Source organism: Nerophis ophidion, linkage group LG06, assembly GCF_033978795.1.
Source record: "Nerophis ophidion isolate RoL-2023_Sa linkage group LG06, RoL_Noph_v1.0, whole genome shotgun sequence".
NCBI classification, from domain to species: Eukaryota; Metazoa; Chordata; class Actinopteri; order Syngnathiformes; family Syngnathidae; genus Nerophis; species Nerophis ophidion.
The window spans coordinates 60,262,740-60,278,553 of record NC_084616.1 but is presented as its reverse complement, the minus strand read 5'-3'; the positions used below and the strand labels follow the sequence as shown (position 1 = coordinate 60,278,553).

The 15,814-nt window shown below is 39.7% G+C and overlaps 1 protein-coding gene across 2 annotated transcripts in view; it reads left to right on the top strand.

Annotated features, from left to right (window-relative positions):
- Window positions 1-10,464, top strand: part of cacna2d3a (calcium channel, voltage-dependent, alpha 2/delta subunit 3a) — a 308,948-nt gene extending 298,484 nt beyond the window's left edge. Inside the window, exons 34-36 of one of the 2 annotated variants that reach the window (XM_061904454.1) lie at window positions 2,993-3,110; window positions 9,426-9,503; window positions 9,625-10,464. In XM_061904454.1, the coding sequence (XP_061760438.1) occupies window positions 2,993-3,110; window positions 9,426-9,503; window positions 9,625-9,717 (289 nt within the window). In that variant the 3' untranslated portion in view covers window positions 9,718-10,464. Of the gene's footprint in view, window positions 1-2,992; window positions 3,111-9,425; window positions 9,505-9,624 lie in introns of those variants that run through there. The other variant, XM_061904455.1, reaches the window with a different exon arrangement.
- Window positions 10,465-15,814: the final 5,350 nt, after the last annotated feature.

Here is a 15,814-nt window from a genome sequence, read left to right as displayed (position 1 = left end):
AAAGTTTTGCTCTGCTGGAGAAACAAAGCATGTACGCGAAATCAAGTCGCCAGCATTTTATCACATCATTGAAACTTAGCCTGTAAAGTTTTTTCAGTCAGCTTTAATTAAATGTTGTTTTATATTTACAAGCAGTTTGAGTGTGTGGACTCTTTCTCTTTGTGCAGAACTCAAACTTGATACAGTGCAACTTTGGAAAATTTGACTTTAAAGTGCCTGTGTGTGTATATGTGTCTGTGCCTGCATATGTGGTGTTTCAGTGGGTATCTTCAAGGCCAATGGGTGTGCTGTCAGAGCATGTTTTTCTCCAAGATCAGCAGATTGCTAACTAAGCATCAGCCTGTTTCTATTCACCGTGAGTGGGACAGGCTTGGCCTCTATGTTGGCTTGGTTTGTCGTAGTGGGATGCATGCATTAAAAGTGTGGTGGGCTGGTGCAACGCCGCAACTGAAGGTTGTTTGTGGTTGGTTTGAATCGGCCATGCACTAAATTAGGAGAATATTCCCATAGTAATGAGGCTATGGTGCTTGTACCAGTACTCTCCCTTGTTTTTTCGAGTTCAGATCAGTTCACTTTTACTTGTGTACTATGCCAGACATCAAAACTTCTGGGTCTCGCTGACTTCACTTTTGTTTTTAATATGTGAAAAGTGGACAGAGCTCAAAATCAAGAATCAACGTCATAATTGGAATGTTATTTGAGTTAGATTAAAACCACCGGACAGGAAAAACATTTTTAAAAACCAATGCCCTTGAATCAGACTAGTTGGACAGAACAAAGGTCTGTTAATTTAGTGGAATTCAATTCAGGTATAAAACAAACCTGGCTTCATTTAGCATTATGGTATGTCAAATGTCGAAATAGACTACTTTTCAAACCCTGAAAATGTATTCAACGTACGATGGTTTTAATTGCAATGCATTTGTAAAACCTCAATTTGAGTTATAAGTACATTCTAATTACCGTATTTTTCGGAGTATAAGTCGCTCTGGAGTATATGTTGCACCTGCCGAAAATGCATAAGGGAAAAAACATATATAAGTCGCACTGGAGTATAAGTCGCATTTTTTGGAGAAATGTATTTGATCAAACCCAACACCAAGAATAGACATTTGAAAGGCAAATTAAAATACATAAAGAATAGTGACCAACAGGCAGAATAAGTGTACGTTATACGACGTATAAATAACCAACCTAGAACGTGCCTGGTAGAGATGCGCGGATAGGCAATTATATCATCCGCAACCGCGTCACCAAAGTCGTCATCCCCCCGCCGTCCACCCGAACTAACATTTTATCAGAAACGCATCCGCCCACCGCCCGCCCGCTGAAATAGGTCAGAGGTTGGCCACCTTTACCACTCACAGAGCTGTCTAAACCCGTTTCACAGAGTAACGAAGACAATTGGAGCCGCTAACATTCTCGCGATAATCCAATTGGCGTTCATCCTGATGACAAGGATATGGGCGTGCTGTGAAGCCATTGTCTTTAACACCTTCAACAACATGTCCACACCGATTGTTGCTGCTAGCGGGGTGTACAAAATAGTCAGGAAATCTCATGGATACAAAGGATTCTGGGTATTTGTTGTGTTGCGTTTATGTTGTGTTACTGGGAGGATGTCCTCCCGAAATGTGTTTGTCAATCTTGTTTGGTGTGGCTTCACAGCGTGGCGCATATTACTAACAGTGTTAAAATTGTTTATATCACAACCATTAGTGTACTCTGTGTCACCCAGTATGCCTTGTAGTCTTGTGCGTGTTGCTGCGGAAGCCACACACAACATGTTGCTGGACTGACAAGCAGATCGTACATGCTGTGGAGGGCGACAAAGTCAATGACTTCATAGCACGCACCAATACTTATTATCTGGGTGGCTGCCGGTAGTCATTCTAGAGAATATTAGCGTCTCCTATTTTCTTCTTCGCTTTGTGACACGGGTCTTAAATGGCTCTTTGAATGGCAAAGGATACCGATCCCAGAACCATGTATATCAAATATTTCCGGATGATTCAACCGCCACCCGCCCAAATCTAATTAACATCTATTTTTTCGTCATGTCACCCTCCCGACCCGCGGTTTATCCGCGTACTCCGCGGATGAGATCGCAAACCGCACATGTCTAGTGCCTGGTATGTTAACGTAACATATTATGGTAAGAGTCATTCAAATAACTACAAAATATAGAACATGCTATACGTTTACCAAATAATCTGTCACTCCTAGTTGCTAAATCCGATGAAATCTTATACGTCTCGTCTCTTACGTGAATGAGCTAAATAATATTATTTGATATTTCACGGTAATGTGTTAATAATTTCACAAATAAGTCACTCCTGAGTATAAGTCTCACCCCCGGCCAAACTATGAAAAAAACTGCGACTTATAGTCCGAAAAATACGGTTAATGCTAATTGGTTACTTCAAACCTATTGGGTGATATGTTAGCTCGTTATCATCTTTGTAAAGACACAGGACCTTCCTTTCTCTATAGCTTTTTTAAACTTTTGGGAGGGTAAAAGGTGAGATATGTAAGAGACAGAAAAAAGGAGAGGTTTTTCATAAATAATATAAATTGTTGGCAAGAATGCTGAGGCAAGTCAGCCAATCAGTAAAACTGAGCCATGAGACTATGAACAAGTGTGGTTTGCATTTATCTCTCCGTAGTATGGTTTATATTAAGCAACACTTCATTGAAGTTCACCTGGGATTGAATCGAAGACAAAAGAAGAAGAGAATAGGTTGAGGATGAAAAATGTTTCAAGGCAGAAAAGTTTATTTGCTGCACTCTGTTTCTGTGGGTTGATTGACAGCTGGCAGAGTGCTTTGACTCGCATCCAGAGAAGCTCCTTGCGTGCTAAAATATATTTCCAGCAGAAATGTATGGAAATATATTTCATAGTTGTGCACATTGTCAACCCCGCCAAGCCAACTCACAACATCAACTTCAAAACGTATTTTCTGATCGCTTCATCTCTGGATATGATTGGCAGGTCCTTTGTGATTCAGCAGATTCCCAGCAGTAATCTCTTCATGGTGGTGGTGGACAGTAAGTGCGACTGCAGTATGTTCGAGCCAATCACCATGGATCCTATTGAAATCATGTATATCCTTTACTGACAAAAGCCTGGACTGGAGCCCAGTCCTCTCGGTCACATGCATGAGAGAGCTAGACACAAAATACGTTTAGTAGACCTGCTGTGTTTAGTTATATTGATTACATAACCCTGCATCCATGTTGATTATGCATTTGACATGACTAATACTGAGAAAATATAATATGTTTTTGTGAGGATAATCTTCGATATGTTTGTCGTTAACATATGCATCTTGATTTTACCAAATATATGTACCGGATTTTCCGGGCTTTTAAGCCGCACTCACAAAATTTTAGAAGAAAGAAAAATAGTTTTGCATAAGCCGTGGATATAAACTGGTGCAAAAGATTTTATCATTGTTTATGGCGCCTGTTCGATGGCAGTAAAACGGTTGATCAAACCAAACAGAAGTTATTGTCATGGACCCACGAGCTGCGGAATCTAGCTCTACAATCAGCTCAACAGACTCAATAACTCCACACTGACGTTTTGGTGAATTTATGAAACTGAAAAAATACAAAAATAATGCCATTGTAAGTAAATACTACTAATACAGACACTTGTAAAGGTGGTAGCATATTCGGTAACGCGAACGACGCCAGCTTGATTACATTACGATATCACGTAAAAATATGGATTAAAACACTGCTGAAGACATCACAAGTGGGGCGGTTTAGTAATAATGGACTGGTTTTAGTTACATTGTAAAGCTTAAAAACATTCCTTGGAGTGATGAATGAAGAATCATTTCATGCAAAAACGCTATTGACGATTGTTTACGGCTTAAGGAAAGAGTACATTTTCAACACGCAGCGCTTGAAGTGAGGTAACTCGTCCAAAAGGTGAAGTGAAGTGAATTATATTTATATAGCGCTTTTCTCTAGTGACTCAAAGCGCTTTACATAGTGAAACCCAATATCTAAATTACATTTAAACCAGTGTGGGTGGCACTGGGAGCACGTGGGTAAAGTGTCTTGCCCAAGGACACAACGGCAGCGACTAGGATGGCGGAAGCGGGAATCGAACCTGCAACCCTCAAGTTGCTGGCACGGCCACTCTACCAACCGAGCTATACCGCCAAAGGTGGCGCCATAGTACAAATAATAACACACCTTTTCAGTGTCTGTTGACGTTCTATGAAAACTATTTGTTAAATCCATAACATTATGGCCTTTTGCGAATACAAATCAATAAATTAGTTGCACTGCTTTATAAGCTGCAGGGTTCAACGCTTGGGAAAAAAGTAGTGGTTTATAGTCCGGAATATATAGTCAATGAAAATTCACCTTACACGCAAACCGCTTATGACTTCCACAACTACTTACTGTATAAAATACCACTTGAATAAAACGTTTCACTGCAATTCCCTCAAAAGTGGGAATTGTTTTACTCCATTTTAGTTTTATTATACAACAGTTGACTTGTCTTGGTACTAGAATGACATATATGAATGTTTGTAGACTTAGTTGAAACTTTGCCTGAAAGGTTTTCTGATGGTTGAGTCAGAAATGAGTTAAGGGGGAACTGCAATTTTTTTTTAATTTTGCCGATCATTCACAAAAAGTTGTTTTTGTTTTTTTCGCTTTCTGACCTGTAGAAATTGTCTCATTTTACGTAGCTCACAATGTTACCTAAATGCTGCCAATAGGAGCAATCAATTCTACCTCTAAATCACATGAAAAAAACGTCAATAAAACTTAATTTACGTTCCGTAAACAAGCTGTATAGACATTGTTATTATAAGAGCGAACACAGAGGAACTCTTTTTCTAGCGTAGTAACACATCGGCATGCTGTGGTATTAGCTGTAATAGCTAACTACGGAAAGAGTTAAGCTAGATTCTACGTCAACACGAAACGCATTTGATTTTGTACTGCACAACACAGCGACACCAACTTGTGTTGACTGAAAAACATGAACAATCATACTACAGTATCTGTAAAGTATTAATTAGCCCACATTTCTAGCCAGACAGTGTATGTAATATAGTCGTACTAACACGCATGGCGTGCTGCGTGTATCATGATCGATATTAATAAAGTGACTCATACGATTAACAGTTGTTTGTCTGGTCCAGCTGGCCGGTCACGTTTTCTGTTGATTTTGGGTAAGCACGTCATTTATGTTGAAATAGCTTGACTCCAAGTTCCATATTTATAGCGTCAAAATCGCTTTCACATCACTCTCTCGGCTTCCGTCTGCTCCAACGTCTCACTCTTCTTTTGTGCTCGCTTCCATAAGCAGCAAAAGATCTAGATTCAAAAGTATAAGGTTGTAAATGTAAAGGGTTTGTAAATGTAAATGTAAAAGGTTGTAAAGGGACGGCGTGGCGCAGTTGGGAGAGTGGCCGTGCGCAACCCGAGGGTCCCTGGTTCAATCCCCACCTAGTACCAACCTCGTCACGTCCGTTGTGTCCTGAGCAAGACACTTCACCCTTGCTCCTGATGGGTGCTGGTTAGCGCCTTGCATGGCAGCTCCCTCCATCAGTGTGTGAATGTGTGTGTGAATGGGTAAATGTGGAAGTAGTGTCAAAGCACTTTAAGTACCTCGAAGATAGAAAAGCGCTATACAAGTACAACCCATTTACCATTTAAATCTTCATTCTTCTAAACATAGTTTTCTTCGTTGTCTATTACCGAATCTGCCATGATTGGAAAACACACTTGTGTTTGATTCCGGGAGTAGGAACAAACTCGTTGCTAGAAGTCAGACGTACGCTGCCATGGAAACAGAAATCAATGTGCGGAAAAAAAGTCCCAGAATTTTTAACATAATACATATAGTTATGAACATGCCTGTTACTACATTATATATACACTTGCACTGTGTATACAAAACTTTGATAATGGGTTTTTCATCTTTCAAGTGTTTTTTATCATCTTTAAAGGCCTACTGAAATTAGATTTTCTTATTTAAACGGGAATAGCAGGTCCATTCTATGTGTCATACTTGATCATTTCGCGATATTGCCATATTTTTTTTTAAAGAATTCAGTAGAGAACATCCACGATAGAATTTGCAACTTTTGGTAGCTAATAAAAAAGCCTTGCCTTTACCGGAAGTCTCAGACGATGACGTCACCCGTGTGAGGGTTCGTCACATCCTCACATTGTTTATAATGGGAGCCTCCACCAAAAAGAGCTATTCGGACCGAGAAAACAACAATTTCCCCATTAATTTGAGCGACGATGAAAGATTTGTGGCTAAGGATATTGATAGCGAAGGACTAGAAAAAAAAAAGGCGATTGCATAGTGAGCGATTCAGATGATTTTAGACACATTTACTAGGATCATTCTGGGAAATCCCTTATCTTTCTATTGTGTTGCTAATGTTTTAGGGAGTTAAGTAGTACCTGATAGTCGGAGCGGTGTGTCCACGGGTGTGTTGACGCCAGTGTCTGAGGGAAGTCACGGCAGCTGCATACGGCACAAGCTCAGCTGATCTCTGGTAAGAGGCGACTTTTTAACCACCATTTTCTCACCAAAACCTGCCGGTTGACAAGTGGTCAGGATCCATGTTCGCTTGACCGCTCTGATCCATAGTAAAGCTTCACCTCCGGGAATTTTAAACAATGAAACACCGTGTGTTTGTGTGGCTAAAGGCTAAAGCTTCCCACCTACATCTTTCTACTGTGATATCTCCAATATTAATTGAACAAATTGCAAGAGATTCAGCAACACAGATGTCCAGAATACTGTGTAATTGCGCGATGAAAAGAGACGACTTTTAGCCGCAAGTTGTGCTGCGCTAATATGTCCCCTCCAACTCGAGAAGTCACGCGCACGCGTCATCATTCCGCGACATTTTCAACAACAAGGGAAAATTAAAATTGTAATTTAGTAAACTAAAAAGGTCGTATTGGCATGTGTTGCAATGTTAATATTTCATCATTGATATATAAACTATCAAACTGCGTGGTCAGTAGTAGTGGGTTTCAGTAGGCCTTTAAAATCCTAAAAAAAAAAATGGTGTTCTTGTCTCTCAATGATTTTGAACAATAGGCAAAATTCCCCAAAAAAGTGCAGTTCCTCTTTAATAGACTTTGCTCAAGAGTAAATCAGCAGTGCTTGATATGCACCTTGGCATCTAACCAACCAGTCCCTATTTTCATCCATTGGTACCTAATTAATTAATCTCCTTGCATTCCCTTTGGAATTGAAGCACATAAAATCTCTTAAAGCAGTGGTTCTCAACCTTTTTTCAGTGATGTACTCCCTGTGAACATATTTTTTAATTCAAGTACCCCCCAATCAGAGCAAAGCATTTTTGGTTGAAAAAATAGATAAAGAAGTAAAATACAGCTCTATGTCATCAGTTTCTGATTTTTTTAATTCTACAACAGTGCAAAATATTTCTCATTTGTAGTGGTCTTGAACTATTTGGTAAAAACGATATAAAAATAACTAAAAACTTGTTGAAAAATAAACAAGTGATTCAATTATAAATAAATAAATAAATGGGTTGTACTTGTATAGCGCTTTTCTACCTTCAAGGTACTCAAAGTGCTTTGACATTACTTCCACATTTACCCATTCACACACACATTCACACACTGATGGAGGGAGCTGCCATGCAAGGCGCCAACCAGCACCCATCAGGAGCAAGGGTGAAGTGTCATGCTCAGGACACAACGGACGTGACGAGGTTGGTACTAGGTGGGAATTGAACCAGGGACCCTCGGGTTGCGCACGGCCACTCTTCCACTGCGCCACGCCGTCCTTATGAATAAAGATTTCTACACGTAGAAGTAATCATCAAGTTAAAGGCCTACTGAAACCCACTACTACCCACCACGCAGTCTAATAATTTATATATCAATGATGAAATATTAACATTGCAACACATGCCAATACGACCTTTTTAGTTTACTGAATTGCAATTTTAAATTTACCGGGACTTTCGTCTTCGAAACGTTGTGTAATAATGACGTGTACGCAAGCCGTCACCAGGTTTTTAGGAAATATGAGCGCTGCACACACACACAGCTAAATGTTGTCTGCTTTAACGGCATAATTACACAGTATTTTGGACATCTGTGTTGCTGAATCTTTTGCAATGTGTTCAATTAATATTGGAGAAGTCAAAGTAGAAAGATGGAGTTGGGAAGCTTTAGCCTTTAGCCACACAAACACACGGTGATTCCTTGTTTAAAATTCCTAGAGGTTAAACTTTCCTATGGATCAGAGCGCGGTCAAGAGAACATGGATCCCGACCACATGTCAACCAGCAGGTTTCGGTGAGAAAATTGTGGTTAAAAAGTCAGTTCTTACTGGAGAAAAGCTGAGCTTGTGCCGTCCATAGCTGCCGTCGACTTCCCTTAGACATTGGCGTCAAGACACCCGTGGAGACACCCTTCCAACTATCAGGTAATATTAAACCCACTAAAACACTAGCAACACAATAGAAAGATAAGGGATTTCTCAGAATTAACCTAGTAAATGTGTCTAAAAACATCAGAATCTGTCCCAATGCAATCGTGTTTTTTTTTCTAGTCCGTCGCTATCAATATCCTCAAACATGAATCTTTCATCCTCGCTCAAATTAATGGGGAAATTGTCGTTTTCTCGGTCCGAATAGCACTTTTTGTTGGGGGCTCCCATTAAAATCAATGTGAATATATGAGGAGCCATCAACATGTGACGTCATCGTCTGTGACTTCCGGTAAAGGCAGGGCTTTTCTCTTAGCACCGAAAGTTGCTAACTTTATCATGGATGTTCTCTACTAAATCCTTTCAACAAAAATACGGCAATATCCCGAAATGATCAAGTATGTCACATAGAATGGACCTGCTATCCCCGTTTAAATAAGAAAATCTAATTTCAGTAGGCCTTTAAAGTGCCCTCTTTGGGGATTGTAATAGAGATCCATTTGGATTCATGAACTTAATTCCAAACATTTCTTCACAAAAAAAATTAATCTTTAACATCAATATTTATGGAACATGTCCTTAAAAAAATCTAGCTGTCAACACTGAATATTGCATTGTTGCATTTCTTTTCACAGTTTATGAACTTACATTCATATTTTGTTGAAGTATTATTCAATAAATATATTTATAAAGGATTTTTGAATTGTTGCTTTTTTTATAATATTAAAAAAAAATCTAACTTACCTTTTGGCATACCTTCAAGTACCCCCAGGGGTACGCGTACCCCCATTTGAGAACCACCGTCTTAAGGTACCCAAAAGGACTGAATGCAATGTGCAATCAGATGATATATTTCTCATTTCTCATCATTGAAATACATTGTACACGGTCATTAGCTAGATGCCCAGCATTGGATAACTGCTGTCTTTTTATTACCTTGACATCACCTGCACATAACGAGTCTCTGAAGTGTGAGCGACTGAAGATGCAAAAGGATAGGAGGCGCCCAGATACCTGCCACCCGTTTCACCCAGAGGTATTTGCACGCTCATAAAATAGTCTGCATGTTGTAATCTCGGCTAAGCCAGCATGTGGGTTGTATTAAAGTGTTCCATATCTGTTGTACATCATCGTGTTTGGCCCATTTCTTTCTGCAGGAGAACTCAATGGAGTGTGGAAGAGCTCATACTCTCACACCATCTTTTTCTGCAACACTGCTCTGCATCCTCCTGGGACTGTTTCCCAGGTGACCGGAGATGGCCGCATCTATCCAGCCATCCAGAACTTTTCCTTGGATCGGCTTGGCATGAAAACATATCACAATAAAGTCACGGAACAGAAAGGAATACAAGAACACCCTACACTCCTAGTGTACTCATTACACCTCACCACCTTAAAAGGTCTTCGCCCTGAGATACCTCCTGACTTCACATTTTCACGAGTAGTCTTGTGTGAACTTCCAGGTGCTACAGCAATATCACATACACTAAGAGCTTATTCTTTGGTTGTTTGGCTTTATCAGATTTGAGCTTAATGAGAAAGTTGTCCTTCTGACACTCAAAACTGCTTTGTCCTTTCAGGTCGTAGCTCAGGGCTTGGGTCTGTGTCCAAGTTCAAAAGTGGGCATTAAACCCCCACACATATCTTATTAGGATCAAGACTGGTGCACTTTCCTCTGGTCCAAATGACGTTTCATGGACATGTGTTATTGGGAAGATAAAAAAAAAAATAAAGGTAAAGATTCAATAGGTGAGTGGGGTTTTAAACAAATGTCAGTCTAATTATCTTTGTTTTTTTAATATAAATATAAGTTATAGTATATGTGCTGTATATATGAATAAAGAAAGTTTTGTTTTTAATTTGCAAGTGGTATCATTAACGGTGACTACTGCATTTTAGGTCCCCCGATGTGAGTCGTCAGTAAAGTTTGAGCTTTGCCTTACTCAACAATATTGGTCCCGTTTCTGTACATTTTGAAATAAAATATTGTTAAAAAAAAGAGCTTCAATATTGACTTCATCTTCTCAAATCACAGATGGATTTGACTGTTTTGCATGTTCTGCTCTCATTGGTTAGCTTTCTAATGTTCTATTGTGGATGTTGGGCCTGCAACTGAACAGAAAGGCAGCTGTGCGTGCGTACATCTGGAGTTTTGCACTTCTGTCCTTCGTGTACACCTCTGACTGAGAGCACTGTCACTGACACACAGAGACAAAGGAGATAAAAAGCCATGAAGCTAAAATCAAATCCAAAAGCAACACACGTCTGTATTTGTTCTGCAAATCGACGTGTGTATTTTCAGGCCATATGTGCACATACATGCAAACATGTTTTTATGCCGGATGAGGTCAGTTTTATTATTTTTGTGAAAACAAAGTAGTGAAATAATAATAAAAAAAAAAATTCTGTGAGAGTCTGTCAGCTGCAGATGTCAACGCAAAGATCTACGTGATCACACGCTCCATCTCCCTCTCTCTCAACACCCCTTAGCCCGTCAACTCTTTGGGCCACCCTTCCTTTGACGAAGTAAAGCTCACCGTCCTTGTGGTTGGATCATTCTTGTACTGTTTCAACAATTTTGTCCCCTGAGCAGAGCTGTGTGACTGTAATCACTCCCAGTGCATCCTGTTCTTCCTCTTCCAATGCTCCAAAGACTCCCTAATTCGCCGCTGGGTCATTTATCACCCTGTAATGGGCTCAGAGCTGTTTGGGGTCAACACACATCCAATCTGGTCTGTGATTCTACCCTGGTTGCCAAATGAGTTAAAGGAAAGTGTGTTGCAATACAACGTTGGAGGAAAGGCAGACTGAAGGGCAACGGAGTTGTGCTTGGGGATGTGCCACAATTGCCAACATGTTGCCAACTACAGATTGAGTTAGTGACAAATGGTCCCCCAACTTTTATGATGCAAAGACACTATGAATGAATGAATGATCTTTATTGTCATTGTGCATATACAGGTACAGGTCCAACGGAATTTAGGTTGCTTCCCTGAGGTGCTTTGCATTTAAAAAAAGAAGAAACCACACAATATGCAATATACAATATGGCAGTGGTTCTCAACCTTTTTTCAGTGATGTACCCCCTTTGAACCGTTTTTCAATTCAAGTACCCCCCAATCAGAGCAAAGCATTTTTGGTTGAAAAAAATATATAAAGAAGTAAAATACAGCACTATGTCATCACTTTCTGATTTATTAAATTGTATAAGAGTGCATAATATTGCTCATTTGTAGTGGTCTTTCTTGAACTATTTGGAAAAAAAGATATAAAAATAACTAAAAACCTGTTGAAAAATAAACAAGTGATTCAATTATAAATAAATATTTCTACACATAGAAGTAATCATCAACTTAAAGTGCCCTCTTTGGGGATTGTAATAGAGATCCATCTGGATTCATCAACTAAGTTGTAAACATTTCTTCAGAAAATAAAGAAATCTTTGACATCAATTTTTATGGAACATGTCCACAAAAAAATCTAGCTGTCAACACTGAATATTGCATTGTTGAATTTCTTTTCACAGTTTATGAACTTACATTCATATTTTGTTGAAGTATCCTTCAATAAATATATTTATAAAGGATTTTTGAATTGTTGCTATTTTTAGAATATGTTTTAAAAATCTCACGTACCCCTTGGCATACCTTCAAGTACCCCCAGGGGTACGCGCACCCCCATTTGAGAACCACTGCAATATGGCCTAAATGTAAAAAACGAGACAATAAAAAGTATAAAGTGACTGGTAAAACTGACTAGAGAGGAGTAATGCTGATTCCCAGTGTGCTAAGGGGGTTGGAGTCAGTATTTCCTACCTCCTATGCTGTGCAGGCTTTTTATTGTGGATTAAATATGTAAATAAATATGGTAAATATTGTCCAGTTGGCATGTAACCACTGATTGCACAGTCCCGGTAAAACAGACAAAATAGATGCAGCTTCTACTTAAGCGTGTGTTTCGGAATGTATGTCTTATTTATCCAAAAGAAGATATCACTGATGTTGGACCAATGGGCCTTAAAAACAGTCGGCTCTAGTTTCTCCAAAAAATGTTTGATGGGCTCTTCTTTCACACATAATCCACCGAACCACACCTTCCTGGACTTTATCCGTGCACTGGGACAGAGTCCTGGATTGATGTAGAGATTACGAACAAAAGAAAAACTGATGGAATTATTGCACGGGGCACTGCCAACACTTTTATTTGTTAGTAGGCCTACACACAATATTTGTTGTACTGTAAATGAGCACAGTGGTACCTCAATTTACAAGTACCCCTAGACCAGTGATTCTTAACCTTGTTGGAGGTACCGAACTCCACTAGTTTCATATGCGCATTCACCGAACCCTTCTTTAGTGAAAAATATAAATGTTTTTCAAATTCAAGACAAAGTTATGTATTTTTTTTACTGGTGCACAAAATGAACCCTGCATGAACATCACCTTATTCAAAGAACAAAACCAACACAGTGCATGAACTCACAACAAACCACACACCTGCAAATCAGATTGAAAATTAGAGGGAACATTGTTTGGGGGTGTCCATAATACGCCGATTGGGAGAAGGTTTTATTTACACAATGAGTCGGGTGTATCTTGACCTCCGTGGCAGATACTCCACCGAACCCCTCAGGTTGACTCACCGAATGTAATAGTGTGATGTTGTTGCGCTATATTATGAACGAGACAGGGTGTTATGTTTTATTTTGAAGAACCGGTGCAGGAAGTGACTCTGCGGTTTTTTCGGATTTTTACTTCCTCTTCTATCGGACTTTTGCTGATGAGGTAATAGTTCTTCATTGCTCTGTTTCCTGTGTAAATATTATTTCTAAACTGTCATAATACTTTAAAAGTTAAAACATTAATGTTGTAGGTATAAGTGATGTGTGGTTTCAAGTATTTTTTATGCACAATTTTGTTAAGTAAGGATTAGAGCGTCGAATGTTTGAAATGTTTGGTCATAATTACACATGGTATTTACGCAGGTATCACTCCGCCATAAATGTAGAGACCTGTGTATGTGTTTTATGTTTCCAACAAAGGTATGTGGATTTGTGTATTATTATTATTTTTTTGTGATGAAACGTTTTTGTTAATGTAATTTAAATTATTATTTTTTGTATGAATGAATGATATTTACTTTCTCTTCTATCGGACTTTTGCTGATGAGGTATCACTCCGCCAGGAAAGTATATACCTGTGTATGTGTTTCATGTTTCCAACAAAGGTGTCCAATAAATGATGAAACAACGGTATGGTGGAGTGTCTCCTACTTAAAAAACTACACAACGCAGAATAAGACTCACTACACGAACCCCTAGGGTTCGATCGAACCCTAGTTAAGAACCACTGCCCTAGACACAAGTTTTCTCTGTGCTTTTTGTTATGATTTAAGTTGCGTGCAAAATTTAATTTACTTGACTGTTGCGTGCCTTCGCCATGAAATAGAAAAAGAAGAGTTATACTTCCATTCACCTCTAGCTGGCAATGCAAATGCCAGAAGGAACCCCGCAAGATCTGCCCCAAAACATCCGGTGTTAAAAGTTATTAAAGACAAAACCAAATATGACCGACCGAGCAGAAAATTTGCAAGACAACCGTGGAGTCAGCACCTCAATAAACAGCTACTATTTCCGGCGCTAGCAGACAATATTCATAATAGCGGACAAAAATATGTAAAAGCTGCTGACGGTATTTGCAACGTAGAGGCAGCTTGGAAAAGACGCCAGAGGTAGTCCGTTCTCCCAATGGATAACGACCAGTGTTCAGCGCGGCAATTCTCATTTGAGCTCCTCGCACCATTAGAGAGCAGTCTGGGCACAGTGAGGGTGAACTGCTGCTGTAGTTACAGAGGTGAATATCCAACAACCAAGATACAACTAACATCTCTGTGGTTGCTCTTCAAGGTAAATGCGAGGAGTATAACGATTGATCGATATATCAATAGATTGATTTATAGTACTAAATTTCTAGTACAGTATATCGATCTGTGCTCGCCAAGTTTAACTTCTGGATGAAAGGTATTCATCCAAATCAATCTAAAAAGGAATCGATCAATTTTATAGATAGTAGAAAAGGAAAACATTTAATTTAAGAATGACAGACTTTATATGAAGTTTAGCAATTTAATGATAAGGACGTTAAATGTTAAGTCTATTTTTCTGTCTGTGGCGTCATCAAGACAAAAATGGTGGATCTATCCATCTTCTTCCGCTTATCTGAGGTCGGGTCGGTGGGGCAGAGAGAGAGGCACAGACTTCCCTCTCCCCAGCCGCTTCGTCCAGCTGCTCCCGGGGGATCCAGAGGCGTTACCAGGCCAGCCGGCAGACATAATCTCCCCAAGGTGTCCTGGGTTTTCCACGTAGCCTCCTACCGGTCGGACATGCTCTAAACACCTCTCTAGGGAGGCGTTCAGGGGGCATCCTGGCCAGATGCCCGAACCACCTCATCTGGCTCCTCTCGACGTGGAGAATCAGTGGCTTTACTTTGAGCTCCTCCCGGATGGCAGCGCTTATCACCGTATCTCTAAGGAAGAAACTCATTTCGGCCGCTTGCACCCGTGGTCTTGTCCTTTCAGTCATAACCCAAAGCTCATGACCATAGGTGAGCATAGGGACGTAGATCGACTGGTAAACTGAAAGCTTTGCTTTACGGTTCATATCCTTAACTACGATGGATCAATGCAGGTTCCGCATTACTGCAGACGTCGCACCGATCCGCTTATCGATCTCACGATCCACTCTTTTCTCACTCGTGAACAAGATTCTGAGGAACTTGAACTCCTCCATTCGGGGTAAGATGTCTTCCCCAACCCTTGTCCGGGCGAGAACCGTGGACTTGGTCCATGGATCTCGCCCGGATATCTACGGTGGCTGAGAAAAGTCATAACAAACCCAAACGCCACAAGACAATATCATAAATTACAACAGAAAAACTTTCCAGCTACAGCAAAATTGCAAAAGTTACAAGAAAACAAACACAACAGGATAATAAAAAGCTGCAACACAACTTTCAGCCACAAGACGTGACCAACAAAACAGAAATGAGAGTGGAGCAAGTTATGGCAGCGCAGCAACTTCTGAAACAGAAGTGGTTGTCATTTCATCAGAAAGAAAAAAATACAAGAGATGGATGAAGTAGGCTTTGGAAATTACAAACCCCGTTTCCATATGAGTTGTAAAATTGTGCTAGATGTAAATACAAAACAGAATACAATGATTTGCAAATCATTTTCAACCCATATTCAGTTGAATATGCTACAAAGACAACATATTTGATGTTAAAACTGATTAACTTTTTTTTTTGCAAATAATCATTAACTTTAGAATTTGATGCCAGCAACACGTGA